General features: G+C 40.2%; 1 protein-coding gene across 8 annotated transcripts in view; it reads left to right on the top strand.

Moving 5' to 3' along the window:
• The window catches only part of TENM3 (teneurin transmembrane protein 3), a 323364-nt gene that overhangs the window by 191846 nt on the left and 112378 nt on the right, over nt 1-19140 (top strand). For 5 of the 8 annotated variants that reach the window (XM_056326383.1, XM_056326381.1, XM_056326380.1 and 2 more), the window contains 2 exons: nt 96-188; nt 14314-14552. In XM_056326383.1, the coding sequence (XP_056182358.1) occupies nt 96-188; nt 14314-14552 (332 nt within the window). The remainder of the gene's footprint in view (nt 1-95; nt 189-14313; nt 14553-19140) is intronic. The other 3 variants (XM_056326386.1, XM_056326387.1, XM_056326384.1) reach the window with 1 other exon arrangement.

Here is a 19140-nt window from a genome sequence, read left to right as displayed (position 1 = left end):
ATGCAACGAGTCAGTATATTCTTTTTGTGGGATCATCCCGTTCTTTAATTTGACATTGCCACTCTAATTTAATCTTTTTGTATCTTTGTGTATAGAGAATTAGGAAATCAAGCAGTCCTTGCAAATGGTCATGACAACCTTATAGAGATGGATGTGTTTTCTCCAACATATCACGATAGCAGTTATGGGTATGTGACTCTAAGTGTTTGCATGATGCTAACTGTTGACACAGGAGACAAAATGTGATGTAAAAAAAAAATGCTGGTTACAATAGTCAAAAACATCTGGGACAGACTTCCTCATCTTTATATCTGATTTTTTTTAAAAAATAATTGTCAAATGATTTGTCATACTGACTTATGGTAAATAAAAAATGGTAAACCTTGACTGCCAAATCTTGTTTGCTTTCACTTAAGAAAGTAAGAGTGCAGTTGAGGTTGTGTTAATTCACTATGGCCTGATTCTACAAGCTGTTGCAAGCTATTTGCATGATTACACATTTGCCAGATCTGATCCTTAGTTTGTAATATATTTAGTACTCAGCAAATGTTTGTTTTAGAAATGACATATTAATACAGCATAAGGAATGACCAATCAAAAAATTACATACCTAATCTGTAATATTTTTAACAGCTAGTTTGAAACCAGAACTGCTGATAAATATATAAACTGAAAATAGAGAATTCCGTATAAATGAATGTTTCAATTTAATGTTTCAATGTTTAAATAAAATGTATATTTTAGAACTGTTCCATATCTACTTAACTTGGTCATTAAGATCTGTCTTAACATTTGAACTGTTTTGCGATTCTTATGTCAAATCAGTATATTTGGTTTCTATTCCACACACACAAAAAAAAAAAACCAACCAAAAAACCCTGACAAAGCAGTACCATTTCTAATGAGTTCCAGCCTCTTAGCCAGCACAGTTCACTAGGTTTTAGTGAGTAATTATTAAACATAAATTTACCTTTTTGTTTTGTTTATAGTATGATAAAAATCATACATGTCCAAATTCTGATTTGCTACTTGTAACTTTTAACAGTGTAAAAGGGGTAAGATAGTATTTGATTAAGTGAGATCTGCACCTGCCCATTTAATAACTAATCTGTAAAATATATTGACACTGTACATTGATATGCTTCATGTTCTGAAAACTCTTAAACTTTCACATAGCCACAAATTAAAATGAACAGCGGCAAGAGAATGGTGTATTAAATTCAATTAGTTAATAATTACTAGCAAACTCAAAGGTACTGCAGATATTTACTGGAAGACCCTAATATATATGCTTTAGAGTAAAAATGTAAGCATGCTCTAGTAAAAAAGAACAAAACTAAATATTATTGTTCCCTGTAAACTAATTACCATACAGTACTGATTCAGATGCATAATTGCTGAAGGAGAGTTAATAGCACTATGCCTGGTTTGTGCTTTATATGTTTGTAATGGCACCACCAAATGCAAGTATTTTGGCAAATGAATGATGTTATATGAAATTCCTGTTAGTTGATACTAATTCAGGTAACAATATAATGAAATTTATCTTGTTTGTAATCCCTTCTTTTTTAAAATTATGCTAGCAGGAATCATCTCCTGGTGTGAAAGTTGTCCAGAGATAATAGCACATCCGTTCCAAAGCATAATAGATTTGAGACTACAACATACTATCAGCATGAAGATTCAGTTTATCAGCCTCACTAACATACTGTGTCACAGCTAGAATCATTATATATTTGTTTCTTTGTTTTCATGTCATGTGTGTGTTACATTATGATACACTATTTCTTAGTTCGTATGGCTTATGGAGAGAATATTAATCTAATGAATTTGACAATTTTAGTGTTAGTAATGGTAATAGAAGTAGACATTTTGCATAGAAATTCATGCAATGATTCATAGGCCTAGACCGAAAGAATAGTTGTTTATAGCTTCGAGAGATTTGTGTGCAGTGCATTAATTATAAGACAGCTGGAAATCCCAAAGTGTTTTAATGGTACGTATTGTTGGCTTTACATGGTACCACTATTCTTTTCTTTAGGATGTAAACACGTTGTTAGTATATGTGCTGACAAATCACCTTAATTTGAAGTAAAAAGTCTGGTTTTCTTTTACCTAACCTGACAGTCCTTTCCCCGAGTTATCTAGGTATCAAAATGTGCAAAAAAAAGTAAGATTCACTATCAGCAAATGACTGCATTTATATTTCTTATCGATAAAGATTCCTAGCATTTTCTATTTCTATAGAATCTCCTCATTTTCTGAAAATGTCCTATTTTTACAGGGTTGAGGTTTGAAAACTTCCTGTTGTATTTAAGACTTCTTTGCAAGGAGGTTGGCTGAGGATTTTTGACATTTGTTGGGAAAAAGTTCAGGAGAGCTCTGTTTAAACAGGTCAGGTTGTTGTAAAAGCATAGTGAATTAAATTAAGAGTGGAAGAAGCCAGGAGTGCAGGGTGGAGAGGGGAAAACTGGAAATGGCTGGGCCCAGAAGGGTAAGAATGAGTGTGAAAACGGTAGATGGAGTAGTCCAGAAAGAGAAACTGAGAGTGGTTGTTAGGCATGGTAGGACTTAGCTAAAATGCTAGAGGACTATAGGCTGAATATCTAGGATGAAACCCAAGATTATTCCTTGTCCTTTACTGCTTGTGATTCCTTGTGAAATCCTTTTGAATAGCATGAATCTGATCACCTATAGGAATGACTCAAGGTGATGAGAAACCTTGGCTGCTGGCATTTGTTCTACTACTGGTAGAAGCCAGAAATAATCAAAACAAAGATTTTATATCTGATGGCTAATGCTGATAAGAAGTCTTTCAACACAGTCTCTGAAGTTTCTTCAAACTTGCTTGAAAAAATCACGGGTTAAACAGAAAAACACTTCAGTAAAAAAATGTCATCGATACCATGAAGTTAAGCACACAAATTTTACAGATCTTTTTTTCTATGTCTTTTCTATGGTTGCATGGCTGCAGTCAAGTCTGCAATCCCAGTAAGTGAGGCTCGAGTTGAACCAGAAAGGAATCTGAACAGATTCCAGGGATTCTTTCTGTCACATTCAAACAGGTGAGAAAATAATACCAAACACGATGGCAAAGCAGACCTTGATGACTCTCTAGTGCCAGCAGCCAGTGTCTCTGATAATGTTGGTTGCACAAAGAGAAGTCCAGCTCCAAAAAGGCGCATGTGTAAGTTACGTACCAATAAAGATAGAGCATCACCCTCTTCTGGGCACAAGGTGTAATCCCCTGCCATGCTGAATCCCTGAATGGTGGTCTCTCAAGTCTACAAATCTTGGCATGTTGCAAATGGGAGACTATGGAAGTGCACTAGACCAGTTTTCACCAAGGGACAGTAAAGACTGGAAAACAGGAATGACATTTGCATCATATGTGCATGCACGGTTGCCAAATTGGTGGTAGTGGTTGTAACTCAGAGGTTATGACAGCGCTGTCATTGTAGTTACGTGAATGTGGCTGTTTGAGTGACTGCTGGTAGCACTACTGAGTGGCAGGACAGAGTTCATCACAGGTTATCACAGACTCTGAATTGCAAGAGAACCACAGCTATGGACATCAAAAAGTGAGCTAAGGTTCACAGATCGATCCATTATGATGGCAACTTCATCCTGCTTGCAGCTTCAGGCAGAATCAGATCCTATCAGTCACTGACAGAATAATACTTCACTACTTTAACTTCCTTCGGCTTTTATCTCCTTTTAAAATGTCCGGCAGCTCAGTCAGGGCTTTCAGCTGCAGATGAGATTTCAACCTTTGTTCCAACTTCTGAATTAATCTTTGGGTAAATAATGCAGCTCTGAGGCTCTCCTAAACCACATTTGGGTTTTGAAATTGTCTCTATGTGCTGTTTGAGACATTTAGAGCAGTTGTTCTCTTCCAGCTTTATGAAGACAGCAAGGGCAGTAAAAGAGATGGGAGGAGTACTTGTGCCCTACCTTTCTTCTTTGATTTTCTCCCTGGAAAGCTTAATTTACTCAATACACAAGGCAGGAACTGGCCAAGATTAGAATACCTCATCTCAGAGACAACTTGCTCTCTTTCTCTCTCTGTCTTGGTAGGGATATGGTTTCAGAAGGGCAGGGAACAAGATAAGGAATTGTAATATAAAGGCTTACTGCCCACATGAACATTTCCAGTCCTCACTGGAAAATTCAGATGCTTTCCTCTACTCTCTCTTCCTTTGGAGAGAGGAGAACTGGAATAGCATGAACACTGTCAGTATCACAAAGTGCACTAAGGGGCTGTTAGGTTCACTTCATCTGCTGTCTCCTTGGGAAATGAATATCACTAACAATATCGAGAGCCAAGGCACTTCCTGTAGCCTAGGTGGAAGTCTGTGTAAGTACTAGTCCTCTGAGAGACCCAGAAGAAGCCTGTAAGAACAGCCACTGTCCTCTGGAAAATAGGTAATGGGACAATCCTGCAGCGAAGATGAGTAACTAAAACGGTGGCAAGTTTCTTCACTTGCTAGCCCAGCACCGTGAGTCAGTCTTTGCGTCAGACTTTCCTGCTCACATCTGCAAAGTGTAGCCTCGTGGCGTTTGTTTTCCTTGCTCGTCTTCACAGAGTTGTAGCGTAGCAGAGGAGTGTGAAAGAGCAGGCTTGGCAGAGCCATCTGATTATACTGGTTCTTATGATCCTAGATAGGCATTTGCGTATCACAGAAGTGAGCTCCCCCTTCTCCCGGGGAGAGAGCTAGCAGCCTGAATCTGAATTTGGAGGAACAAACAGTAGGATATTTACAGGTGCATGCAGTAGCACTATATTCTTTCTTACACCACCAAGAAGGTAGGTACAATGCAGATTTACTCTTGCACACCTACAGGGAGGAAGTTTGGAGCTTTTGTCAGTATCCAGTCCTTCAAGTCACCGTGTCCTGGTGGCTTTCACAGCAGGTTGGGATACTGGTGAGTCTGAATTGCTGTTTGAAGCTGCAGGTTGCCATGCCTGACTTCTCCAGTCTTTCTCCAACAGCAGCCAGCAGTGGAGGAGTAACCTGCTGGGGCAGATGTGAAAGAACACACAAGCAGTGAGGAAGGCACTTGCAGCCCTAGTAGGGCTTCTTTTCTCTCTTGGCTCTCAGTCTTCAGTTTGTGGAGAAAGCGGGTCCTCAGTGTAAACCCACCCAAATTCAAGCAAGTGTTACCATATGTGAAGTGGTTTTCTGAAACATTTGAATAAGCTGTTAGAAGAGGCTTATCTCCAGTTCCCACAGATGTTTCCTCTGGTTTTGCATATAGGTAATAGCTCTCTTCTCTTTCTTTCCCCCAAACTTTGATCATCATTTGATCTGTTGTGATCTTGGAGCTTTTTCCTGGATTATGGTAGTATTAATATTGGCTCTGAGGAAGTGGAAATTCACTTTTGTCTCTTCCTAAGCAATTTTTTGATTGCAGTTCTGCACAAAAAATAAGCTGAGACAAATTCACAGCATAATACAGTTTCTGTGCTGACTTGGATTTATGTTAAATGCAGCCATATGGTTCTGGGGAAGTCAGTCATAAGCCTGTGCTAAGGGCAAACACCACCAGCTACAAGGTTTCATCTCAGGAAGAATGTTAACAGAAGATGAAGACAGGCGTAAATGCTCACAGAGAAACAAAAATCCAATTCCTTCTGGAGCCCACTGGGAAAGCCGATCTCATGCATCAGTGAACTAGAGTTCATATGAGACCTAGCCAGTAATTTCTGTTATCTTTTACATCTTCCCTATAATGTCAGTCGGCAAGATTAATCTTCTCTTTCAATCTGCTTCCTCGACTCAATGCAAGGAATCAGATTTATTGATGTGATCTATCCATTAGTGAACCAGGCAGAGCTCTCTAATGTCAGGTGGCAGGTGAGGGTCACGGTCCCACTCAGTCCAGCATGAATAGGGTCTGTCAGCAGAGAGAGAGCACACCACTCCGTAGATGCAGTGCAATGGTTGATTGGGATCTCAGCCCCCTGTTTTTCCACAGTTAATGGTTTTCTTCTGATTCTGGCAGTTAATGTATCTGGTAGGGGTTTTGTACACAAACCCAAAAGCATGATAACCCATTCCCAGGAGGGAAAAATTCAGCTGGTTTGCATTAAGGAAAGTCGAGGAGAGAGAGAAATAAAAAAACTTAAACGAGGGAATTTGGAGCAAACTAAAATAGTTGTAGCTAGAGATATCCATCCCCTCTTGAAGTTAACTTTTTTAAGATTAATTGATTTCTTTGTCTGGAAATGGCAAAGAAAATGCTAGGTCTTCACACAGAGATAGGCACACACTGTCTCTGCATATGTCAGTAACAACATATGTGAGGTAGAGAATGAAAACTCCCAAACCTCAGAAGTCTATTCTGACTTTCCTCTGGCCCTTTGAACCATCAGAAAAATAAAAAGATAAAGCTGCAGCTCTCATGATGCTGCCAAACTGTTGTAGAAGGTGCCATTGCACTTTTGAAAAGCAGAATTACTGGCTGCTGACGGCTCCAGATAGGTGCATTATGAATTGGGACCATTTTTGGACAAAGCCCGGTATTTTATTTTTACTTTAGTTGAGCAGTCCTCACAGCTGTATTCATTACAAAACAGAGTAATTACAGGGTTTATTCCCAGAAATTCAGTAATACCATTATATTAAACATCAAAACCAAGTCATTAGGAGTACTGTCATATTCTGAGCAGAGAAGTCATGTCTCCTGAAGTATTGGTCCCGAGTGGTAAATATGTCACCAAAACATAAATTCACTAAAATTTACATTTCTCTCAATTTGTATTCACTCAAATTGGATTCGATGGATGTTTTTGCTGCCTCTTGAGGCTTAGGAGAATATGATTGATGTGTTCCTAATTCCGGATGTCTGAGGTGTACGTATTACCACGTTGTGCCTTGGAAGATCTTAGCAGAATGGGTAAGACCATTTACCTGGGCTTGTTTACAAATGTCTTTATTCATATAATGTCCGCAGATGCAAAACTCCTTAGAGGCAAATAGGTAATCTTTAATAGAGGTAGATACTGGCAGATTTGAATTGGGTTTGGGGGAAAGATTAACCTATACTCCACAACATAAAAATCGGTGTGCTCATTTCATAAAGTATTTAACCTGTGGTTACGGAGGACAGAATAGTATTGCCTTGGCAGGAAGCGTCAAGTAAAGTATGATCTTTTGATCCAGCAGTGGTCCCCTGTGCTGGTAATTACTATTATGTCCAGGGTTTTTCCTCAAGTTGCAAGAAGAACAGGTGAGTCAAATATAACAGATTAGTGGATTTGTTACTTACATTAAAGAAATATTTAGATACTTACAGATATACTTAAATATTTGGGGGTCTTCTGGTACCTAACAGTAAAAGAAACATACAAAAAACGTTAGGGATATTTTTCCTTTCCTCCTCCACCTGTCCTGAAGTCACTTTCTGTTCTGTCATCTTCTAAATGTCAGTTTTCTTACCTGTTGTTTCAGTGCAGAATGTATCTCAAAACAGCTGTCCTCAACTACACAGTTGCCTTTGCCTAACCCATAAAGCGGCTAAATTTTGCTTTTTTTCATTTAGGCAATTACTTTTTAATGGTTTTATAGGTTTTACCCTAAAAATAAAGGGAATCAAACGTATTATACAAATTTTGTCTTTCTGTACTGTGGGGCAAACAGTACATAGTCATTTTACAAGAACAAGGGAACAGTCGGTTGAAATACAGAGAAGAAAATACATTTTGACTCAATGGATGCTTAGCCTACAGAAAAAACCACCACAAGACATCAGTGAGAACGTGAGTTTTGGACTATTTAGAGAAAGTGAGCTGTTAGTGAATAAGTAGAGGGGAAGGCATTCATCCCTTCCCTTGGCACTGGCCACTTTCGGACAGGGTATTGGTCCTGGTGATCTGCAGCAATTCCTGTTTCTGCTCATCTGGTTACAGTTACAGGTTTAACACACGTAACTGTTCTCTGTCGAATAAGATTATCCTCCTTCTCCACAGTTTTTTAGAATATTTAACTTGCTCATTGTACTGTGTATGCTTGCGGGAACCCTACCCCTTATACTGATTTTTTTAGACAGAGACCTCCTTCAAAAGTCCAGGTCAGAGATAATTTCTAGCAGTGAATGCCTTTTGTAGTGCAGTCTTCTGAGTGTTCTAGCTGTTCTTCCTTAGTGGTCTTGTGATAGTGGTCTGTAATGATCTGAAGAGACAGATATCATTAACGCCGTCATGGAAATGACCAAACAGACTGTATTTAGGACAGCATAGGAGACAGTACTGCAAGAAAACCTGTACTGCAATAGCACTATGACATTTGTCACAGTGAAATCTCTCTATTCAGAAACATGACCAAACTAATAGATTTATTCTGCCCCAGATTCTTCAGGTGCTGGTAAGTATACAACAATACACAAGGTTCAAAGAGTTGGGAAGGAGGGAGGGATTTCGATTTTTTTAAGCACATATATTCAAAAAGCAGTTTTGTTCTGGATCAGTGGTATTATAGCTGTTAAGGTGAGGAGCGTTTGGTTGTTGTATATGCGTAAGGCCTAGCAATACTGATCTTCATTCTGTGGCAGCAGGCATCATCTAAATAATATCGCACAAAATAACAACAGCTGCCTTTAAATCTCTCTGGCCAGGTGATAAAATATGATGCATATCCTGACGTAATTAAGAGAGTTCAATAGAATTTGGCTGGGCCTTATTCACAATTCCATATTTAGTACAAATTCTGTAAAAGTCCTGTGTGACTTTTAATACGTTGTGACGTGTTTACCATGGGCTTCAGCACTCTATTGATGTGGTTGTGCTGTATGAAACGCTTTGAAACAGAACTGTGGCCAAGAAAGTTGTTGGAAATTATATAGGCTTTTTCACATGTCTTCCAAGTATATTGAAAGCATTCTTATATGATGCCCAGAACCAGAGAAATCATAGCTACAGATCACAGTGAATATTTTGCAAGGTGAAGCAATTTCAGCATAAGCAAAAAAAAAAAAAAAAATAGAAGTCATATGTCTAATGTAAAAATTATATTAGGAATATTAAAATTATGCAGTAAATCTATATAAATTGAGACCAATCTATTTAAAAGTAATGTGGAATACTTGTTTTTTCTTGGTGATAGTTTATTTGTATAAAATTGATGCTTCTGGCAGCCTGGAGTTTAGAGCCTTCCAGATGCATTCATTGATGCATAGTAACCCTTTTCTTCTAACTGTGGTCAAAAGTTTTTGTCACAGATCCTTTCATAAAGGAAATTATTCTAAGTCATATTTCTGTTGCTGGACACCTGGCTATCTTATGTCAGAAGTATTTGGGCTTATGGTTTGAGCCTTACTGTCCTTATATGTTTTGATAATCTATCTCAGTTTCTCTAAAGACAACAGATTTCAGTTAACTTGAATCATTCTGCCCAACTCATGGATTTTTTATCACTTTTTTCCTGTCCCGCTTTCCCGTTTACTGAATTTAGTAGTGGGTACTTCAATTTAATTTTCCATAGAAGTGGCAGCACAGAGAAAACCTTACTTGATGTGAATCCTTCCTCCTAACTTGAGGAGGAAGAAAACCGCCTGCATGTCAGCATGTGCACACCAGCGCTTGGTGCTCAGAGAGTACAGAGTTAAATTAAAAGCATTATTTTACTTTCAATCATATGCTTCTGTTTTCTGACCTAGTGTCTTTGAGGTTTTTGATGCTTTATTTCTGTCTTTTAAGGATGAAAGCCTAAGTAAAATGCCTACCATTTGTGAAATAAGGAGACTTCACAACTGTCTTTGCATCCAAGGATTAGTTTGTGACATAACTTTGTGTTTAGCTCCCAGTCTATAGTTTAGATTTGTTACGTGCTAAATTCTTCCCCCCTAAAATGTTAAGATTAGCTGCATTTTATAATAGAAACATATATTGAATGAGCAGACAAATATATACTGAATAAACATAAAAGTAGAAAATTATTTGGTTTGAAAAGTGAATGAAGTTATTTAATAAAAATAGTGCTAGCTTGCCTTATAACATATTAGCATGATTCACTGGATTTTTGTACTCTGAAGCTTAATAAAATATTTGAAGTGCTGCTTACACGAAGATTTAGTAAGTGCTGGTTAGATGATCAATTTTGAATGGAAGATACGCTATTGCAGATGCTATAAGCTCCCTATGAGATGAAACATAGCGTAATTGCCAGTAAGTCAGTGCCTGGTCAAGTAGTGCAAACATTTTAGGCTTTAAAAATTAGCCATTTAAGTTCCATGGTTTGAAAAGACAAGGTAGATGGAGATAGATATATATAATTAAAATCATTTGTGGATGGATTATATTTCAAGAGCATAAGAATTTCAGTATATCTGGAAGCAGCCAGGGTTTGGTGTCAGGTACCATATCCTTCTGAGTGTCTCATGGGAACACTTTGGCATAGCTCAGTGATACAGACAAGATGTGCAAGTCTGATAGTCTTACATTTTAAATACTTATCACTCAAAGTTAATGTAGCAGGAGAGTCACTGACAACTTTGTTACTAACTCCACTCATTAGAAATAGAGATCCCAGAAATTTTCTTAAACCACAGGCTGGGTTTTCTGTAATTTTTTTTTATCTTGGTGTTCTCCAGCTAGCCAGTACTCTGGCGTTGTATTCATGGAGTCAAAGCAAAGGAAGAAAAGCTTGAGGTGAGCAGTCATGCTTTGTGCTGCCTGGGACTACACACTGCTGAATTCCCACAGCGTTCTCCTGGAGAAACTGGCTGCTCATGGCCTGGACAGGTGAACTCTACACTGGGTAAAAAGCTGGCTGGACAGCTGGGCCCAGTGACTGGTAGTAACTGGAGTTACATGCAGCTGGTGGCCGGTCACAAGTGGTGTCCCCCAGGGCTCCGTATTGGGCCCACTCCTGTTCAAGATCGTTATCGATGATCTGGATGAGGGGATCGAGTGCACCCTCAGTAAGGTTGCAGCCAACACCAAGCTGGGGGGGAGTGTTGATCTCTTGAGGATATAAAAGCTCTGCAGAGGGATCTGGACAGGCTGGACCGATGGGCCGAGGCCAGCTGTATGAGGTTGAACACGGGTCAGTGCCGGGTCCTGCCCGTGGGTGACACCAGCCCCCCGCAGCGCTACAGGCTGGGGGAGAGCGGCTGGGAAGGGCCTGGGGGAAAGGGCCTGGGGCGCTGGTCAGCAGCCGGCTGGGCATGAGCCAGCAGTGTGCCCGGGTGGCCAAGGCGGCCAACAGCATCCTGGCTTGTGTCAGAAATACTGATGTGGCCAGCAGGACTAGGAAAGTGATTGTCCCCCTGGACTCGGTACTGGCGAGGCCCCATGTTGAATCCTGTGGTCGGTTTTGGGCCCCTCCCTACCAGGAGGACATTGAGGTGCTGGAGCAAGTCCAAAGACGGACACCGAAGCTGGTGAGGGGTCTAGAGGACAAGTTGTATGAGGAGCGCCTGAGGGAACTGGGGTTGTTGAGCCTGGAGAGAAGGGGCTCAGGGGAGACCTCATCACTCCCTGCAGCAAGGAGGTTGTAGCGAGGTGGGTGCTGGTCTCTGCTCCCAAGTAACAAGCGATAGGACAAGAGGAAATGGCCTCAGGCTGTGCGGGGGAGGTTTAGCTTGGCTATTAGGGAGGAAATTCTTCACCGAAAGGGCTGTCTAGCATTGGAACAGGCTGCCCAGGGAAGTGGTGGAGTCCCCGTCCCTGGAGGTATTTAAAAGGTGTGTCGATGTGGTGGTTAGGGACATGGTTTAGTGGTGGACTTGACAGTGTTAGGTTAACAGTTGGACTTGATGATCTTAAATATCTTTTCCAACCTAAATGATTCTGTGTTTCGCATATGAAAGTTACAATTTCCTTTCATTGCCTAGATGCCTGAGGTGAACTGCTAGAGCTGTGACAGTTCACACCACCACGGATATGCAGCCATCTCCTGAGTTTATCTATGGGATTAGCTCCTCAAAGGCTTTGAGAATGTGGATTACATTCTCTAGTAGGCTGTGCTGTACTAAAGCCAATGTCTCAGCTCTCACTTTCTCAGAGAAAAAAAAAAAGGGGGGAGAAAGATCAGAGGCTGACAGTTTCATTGTATTATTTTGTTAAAGCTTGACGTATATGGAGTTCCATTCAAGTTTCCATTTTTAGTCTGTTGGGCTTTTACAGCAAGAGCAGGAGGATGTGAAAATTGTAGGTCGGTCAGGCAGCTTCTTACTTTTAACATGGAAGCTGATGTTTGAGAGGAGTATTATAATATCTATTGTATGGCTTTCCTTCAATCCCCCAAAACTACACGTTGCACATAGAGGAAAACAGCTGTCTTTGTGTTTGGCATTTTCTTGAGATTTGTGTAGAGATTGTTTGTGGGATACTCTGTGATTCTGTGATACCTGGAGGACATAGCATTTACCATACGTAACCAGAAATGGAAGAGCAGTAAAGGTCGAGTGGATAAGACACTTTACCAGGACTTAATGAATCTACATGCTTCTGTGAGGCTGTAAAATCAAAGTAATGGTTTTGTAAGGTGTAAAACATCTTTTATATAGGACTAGTTATTATTTTGGTGTTTGCTACATGGGAAATGGCACAGCTTTTAATGAAATACCTTCTTAGAGAGGATTTAAACCACCAGGGCTTTGTCTTTTGAAATTATTGGTAATCCTCTGAGCTCAGAAGCTAAGAAAAATTGGGATGTGCTGTTGTGCAGCAGTAGATCTAGCACATACCCTTCCGTTGTTACTGCCAGCAAGTTGAATATTGTTCAGAATGAAGTAACCTGTGTAGCATGTTTCATGGGACCATGTTTGTAATGCAAATATTTTCAAGGAGAGGGCTTATGCCAAGATGTTCTAGTTCATCTGTTAACCTCCCATAGCAAAATCACCTGCAAATAACAAACCTTGTTTATCAACTGCTGGTATTTTTCTCAGACTGCAGTGGGGCAACTTCATTTCTAGTGTCTCTACAGTGCATTTCTGACAAAGCTGCTATACCTGTGTAGGTTGGTCCATTACTATGCAAGGATCCAAGCGTGGATCCTGAAGGATGAAAGTCCCATCGGCCAAGAAGGAGTCCACAGTGGCACATGGTATAACTGGAGGGCTTTCTTCTCCACAGCTAGCTCATTTGGGGCCAGATCCTCTGACCCATACTGTGTAGGTGACCTGCAGTAGGCAAACACAGTGTAAGCATGCACTCAGCTTCAGGAGGACCTGGGTATCAGCAATTCATGAGTGTCTCTTACCTATTAAAAAATGCAAACACCTCTCTAGTTCTGTTCAGCTGTTAGTGTGCTTGGGAAGTTCAAAATTCTCCACAGTGTGCTTTCTTACCATTTTTAGCTATAATGTATTCATTTTGCAAAATCTAATTAGGTAAGGCCAAGCCTTACACTACAGATTTGCCAACATAGCAAATTGGTGGAAAAAACCCTGCTGCAAAGAACTTTGTTTGGCTGAGGTTTTATTGTTTGTGGAGTTGTATACGTGCGTCAGGAGAAAAACTCCAGGTAGTATGTGCTATGCTTAGAGGCTCTTCCAAAATAATTACACCTGCATGAACTAAAATTAAAGGGTTCTACTGCATGTAGGCTCAGGGAGTAATACTTCTTTTAGAAATTTAAATTGGAAAAAAAATTAAGTTTACTGGTAACTCACAGAGTGTGTCTTAACTTCGGCTTTGCTTTTCATTTCTCTTGCTGGCAGTGGTTCTTTTAAGCACTTACTAAATACATTTCTTTGGAGTCCTTCCTGGGCTGTGACTAGCTGCTGTATCCATAGTACGGTCTTGTTATGGTAAGATTACATGCAAGGAGATATGGCTTAGAGAACTGAGTATTTAGGACACAAAAAAAATAATCTGTTAACTGACTAATTCTGGCAAAGTTGCCAAAAGTTTGTATCTGAGAGATTGCTGTTTTCTTTGTACTTAACCCAGGAGGGCTGTGATAAGTAGTGTGGGCTATAGTCAGATTGCTTATTATTGACTTTTTAATGGAGTTCCCTGTAGTCTGTAGCAAAAGCCAAGAAAAATAAACAGCAGCAGAAAGCCTGTCCCAACTTGTTGGATAAACTATGAGAGACCTCCTCCCTAACGTACTGTGTTTTGGGTAGTTTTGTTTCCTGTCTGGAAACCAGTGTATTACTACGTTTGGGGGGGTTCAGTCTTTTCTTAAAGGGAAAGTGTCTTTTATGTCTGAGTGTTACAACAAGTATTGATTCCGTGACCCTTTGTCGATTGGATGTTGTTAGCTATTTGAAAAATAAGCAACGTTAAACAAAAGAGGTATGACTGCCTGTGCTCCAGCTTTATTTACTTTCATACTTTACCATACACTCTTTCTTCCACAGGCATTTCCTATTCAAAACAGGAACGGGGACCACACCGCTGTTCAGTACTGCAACGCCAGGGTACACAATGGCATCCGGCTCTGTTTATTCCCCTCCTACTCGGCCACTACCTAGGAACACTCTATCCAGAAGTGCTTTTAAATTCAAGAAGTCTTCGAAGTACTGTAGCTGGAAATGCACTGCGCTCTGTGCTGTAGGGGTCTCAGTGCTGCTGGCAATACTGCTGTCCTACTTTATAGGTGAGTCCCATTTTTTGTAATTGTCACCGTGAACAGGGATGTCTGATGGATTGTATATGGACTGTGACACACTGACTTTTAACTAGCCAACTTTTTGGTAACAGGAAAAACCACAACAGTTATTTAAAGAGAAGTCCCAATTGTTTTGAGGAAATAGAAAGTTTGAGTATTTTGCAAGCATTCTACAGCATGATGGTGGGTGAATTAATTAATTCAAAGCAGTATTTGAACTGCAATTAAGCTATGTGGTGTCTAGTTCTTATAAAAGTATGTGCAAAATATAGGCTTTAAAAATTTTGTAACGTGACTATAACTTGCAGCTTATCCATGGAACTCTTTTCCTCTCATTTTGCATGAAATACAACTAATGCAGCATTTAGGAATGTGAACTATCACTTATTTCATCATTACATACACATATGTTTGTGTACAGAGGTAGAGCAGAAGTCTAATACATGCTTTTGATTGCAAGATAGGGAAAACAATTGTCCAAAAGGACAGAGACGTCTTCCTGTCCTGCGGGTTGTTTATTTCTAATTATGCTCTCTTTTCCTTATTTGTTTGTTAAATTCCATTTCCCAATTTTTATTTTAGAGGATTTCCTTTATTTCTTCATCTCTGTAATTATTTAATGTCGTAACTGTTCGCTATGTATATTCTATAATTTGAGGTTTAGGCTGTTAACTGGGGGCAGTGCTTATCTGTAAGAAAAATAACATTGACTTTAATGAGGGAACAGAACAGGCTGGTTTTGTGCTAGTAATTTCTTCTGTGGCTTTTTCCAGATTACAAATTTTTTCACCTCTGAGTCCATAAATGATCTTCAAAGACTTTCTTTTAACTGATTAGTTAATTAGAAGTTTAAGTCACCACAGTTAGGGAAATACAAATGTAAGGGTCTGGGTTTTGGTATTGGTTGCACTTAGATACAGAGTCTTAAGAAGTCAAGGAAAGAAAATAGAAAGAGGACAGTCAATCTCTCCTTTCCTCCCTCTTTTTGAAATCAGTGCAAATTAGTAATAAAGCCTAGAAGACCTTATGATCCTTAAATCTTCATTGCCTTTGTTGAAACGGACTTGCTTCGTTTCAATCCGAGGCGCACCATAAGCTATATAAAGCCTTTGAAGTAGTTCTTCCTGAGCTGAAGCTCCTGTGAACAATGCAAGAAACCGGGTTGCTGAGTAGCTGGAGAAATTCTGCTTTGCCCCAGCAAAACCAAGCCCCCTGAGCACCTTTTCCACTTCAGCTGCCAGCCCCGAAGAGCAAAAGGCACGTATGCGAACACAGGGCTTGCCGCTGCCGTCCAGCCCCTTGCAGTCACTGGCTCTGTACTAAAGTTCTGTGAACATGCGCACCTATAAAGGTGTGGTTTAGAGTTAAGCTTTGACAACACTACATCTTTTTTAAAAAAAGTGGAGTGGAAATAATCCCATCTATAAAGCATATTAATTGCACTCGGTCTCCATAATATTGCCTTATAACTCATCAGAAGCAAACATCTGCTACTAAATAAATACATAAATACAAAAGAAGAATTCAGTGTGAAGTATCACTGTCAAGAACCGGGAAAAGCAGCCAGACGGTAAAATATTGAAGACCTGATTCTGAGCTGAGCTCTACACTTTGCTAGCCCCAAAGAGTGAGATTATTTATGAATCTGAGGGGCACAGGAAGATGGCTGTACCGGATTATTTCTCCCACAGGCACATTAAGAAATGTAAGCATGTCTAATGCGCCTCTATTCCTGTATTTGGGAAAAAGAGACGAGCTTTCCAGTGAGTGAGAGCTTTCAGCTCCACACATCATTTATTCACATAACCTGTAAAAAAACCCCGAATATAGCTGTACAACATTTCATTTCATGGGCGCATGCCAGCTCACATCCTTGCTGAAATAATGCACAAGGGCCTGCCTCTGCCCATAGTCAATAGGGAGCTCTTTGCCTACTGGTGATATTACACACAGTTCAGCTAACTCAGCAATCTAAATGTAAAATCCAGCACTCAGGGACACTCTCTAGAGAACTTAAGGTCCATAAAACCATGAATGGATTACACTCATTCATATATGTGGTTTTGCCATCTCCACAGATGTAGTATCAGAATTACTCTCCATTTAATAGGCTGTCCAAGTATAAATCGGTGGAAATCATTAATGTAAGATGGAAACGGTCCTTCACCTTGGTTAACTGTTTCATAACATAGGTGTGAAAAGGGAAATGACTGAGTAAGAAATGGGTCATAATATAAAAAGTTGGGAAGGACTGTGGTATTGTGGGACCTCTAGCATCTTGTGACATGGCTCTAATACAGTGGTCTGGCTTGTCTGCTGAGGTTTACAGCATCTGAGGTGGCATGTCACGTTCATAAAGGCAGTTTGAGACATGTTTTGAACTTCATAGAGAGACATTGCCACAAGCGTGGAAGTGCTACAGCCCTTGCTGCAAAATATGCCAGTATACATTGATAAGGAGCATAGTGTGGCTGATGTCCGCTGTGTGACTGTGGCGGCTGCGGACTGAAGAACTAGTAAGACTGCTTACCCAGTGAGCGGTGGTGTAACCAGCTCTTGTCAGAAAAGCAGAGAGATGAATGTGTCGTGCCCAGGCCTATTTTAGTTGCAGTGGATATGGGGTAGAGACAGTGACTTCGGATCCCACTGCCTCTTCTCAGGCGACATAAGGCAGAAGAGACAGTTTGCTAGACTCCATGTCTGCCTTTGCAGAACTACTCAGCCAATTACTGCTCTGTCAATTAGCCTAACCAGGGGAAGGAGCTACATCAAGAGTCTGGTCTGTCTTGCACTTCTTCCATCACTGACAGGAAAGACTCCTACATTTACAGAGTCTTCAAAGAGGAGGTGAGAGCAGAGGGTGTAAGCATGGGCAGAAAGCAAACACTGTATTGGGGCAGAAAGCAAACACTGTATTGTAAGGCCACTTAATGCAGTCTTGGGTTTCAGAAGGAATTGAAAATGTTATTTCAGCCTAAAGGAAAGTGCGTCTCACTTCCAGCCTCCCCACATATTCTTGCTTTTCTAGTCCTCGTGGTCTCTCTCAGCCATTTTGCAACGTACAAAATGTTTAAGTTCACCATTCCTGCCAATGAGACCTGCTAATTTTTAGAGGAAAATAGGAGCTGGGAAAACACTGATCCTTTGTCTAGAAGCTTCATCTGCAATTAAATGGTTGAGAAACAAGGAGTTAAGCAACAGGAACATGCAAGTGCTGAACCGAAAGATAGTACAGCAACATACAGGAAAGTGGAGATCTCATCTAGAGTAAAGGATTCAAAGAAGAGCTCCCTGAAATAGTGGGTTAGAAAGATGGGGAATAAAGAATATAAACTGCCTCGTTTTGGGATCAGGAGTACGCTGGAATTTCTTCAAGCTGCTCATTTGCTTAACTGCTATCCATAATCAGATTTTCAACCAAGGAAGAAAATGGCCATTTTTTTTTTTTTCCAGCGTGAAAATTTTAGAATCTTTTTCCCTGTTTGGAAGACTAGGAAGAGCAGTATTAAATTTAAGCCATGAAAGAGTAAGAAACGTGCAGTTGCCTTAGTTTGACCTCTTTCTAAATACACATTAATAGTTTTACCCAAACTTGGTACAGGAAGCCTGTGTGAGAGCCAGAAATGGAGTCCAGCTTTACAGTGTTCAAGACAAAACAAAACTGTCCTCCTCTCCCCATGGCTTACTGCCTCATTCACCATCCGTCATTTGCAACGAATGAATGAAAGTTCTGTAGAACAACTAGGTCAAACATGGGCATCAAATCAACGTTTCATATGTCACCTCCATTCTTCAGTTCTGCCATTTGGGATCTGCTCTGTCCACTCTTGGTTTTATTAAGGGAGGGTCAGTTGTTCTTGGGTGTGGTTTTCTTCTAACAGAAAAAATCCACTGTGCAGTTTTAGAGTACTACGTCAGTCAGGAGTTGTTTCCAATATGGTGTTGTGTAGCACAGACTCTGACCAGCTATGTTAACAGACTGATAGGTACTATACCAATTATTTCTTCTTTAGTGTGGATTCAACAACTGGACGAAATTAATGAAAATCTGGGGACATCAGGCCCCTCTCTCGTCCCCAAGAATTGCTCTGGCAACTGATTCTCCATTGCCAATGGCACTATCTTGACATGGTCTAAGTCAATACAAGAAGTGAGTGAGTGCCGTTTTCACTGTGCATGCAACCAGGGGCGAGCAGTTTTCCTCAGTCAGTGTTAGAATTACACAGTACCAGAATCATTCAATTACACTTGAAGAGTTTTACACTGAAAGATTGCATGCATCCGTCATGAATGTTGTCTTATGTCTACTAAATAGGTTTCTGTGAACATAAAACAGTCTTCAAATACACAGGGAGACCTGACCTATTTAGTCGGGCCTCTGCTGTCCTGACTTCTTCACAACAATCTGTTGTACTTTCAAGTCTGTTGAGCATTTCACCCTCTGTGTACCTTGGAATTGATCATTTTATTAACCTTAGCTCTGCAGCCAATGGTCAGGACAAGAATATACAGCAGCTAGCTATTCTTTGTGATAAAGCAAATATTTAAGTATCAGTGATAACAGAAGGGCATCTCT

The sequence above is a fragment of the Falco biarmicus genome, chromosome 1, assembly GCF_023638135.1.
Source record: "Falco biarmicus isolate bFalBia1 chromosome 1, bFalBia1.pri, whole genome shotgun sequence".
NCBI lineage: Eukaryota > Metazoa > Chordata > Aves > Falconiformes > Falconidae > Falco > Falco biarmicus.
The sequence above is the reverse complement of the archived record's forward strand: the minus strand, read 5'-3'. Positions and strand labels throughout refer to the sequence as shown.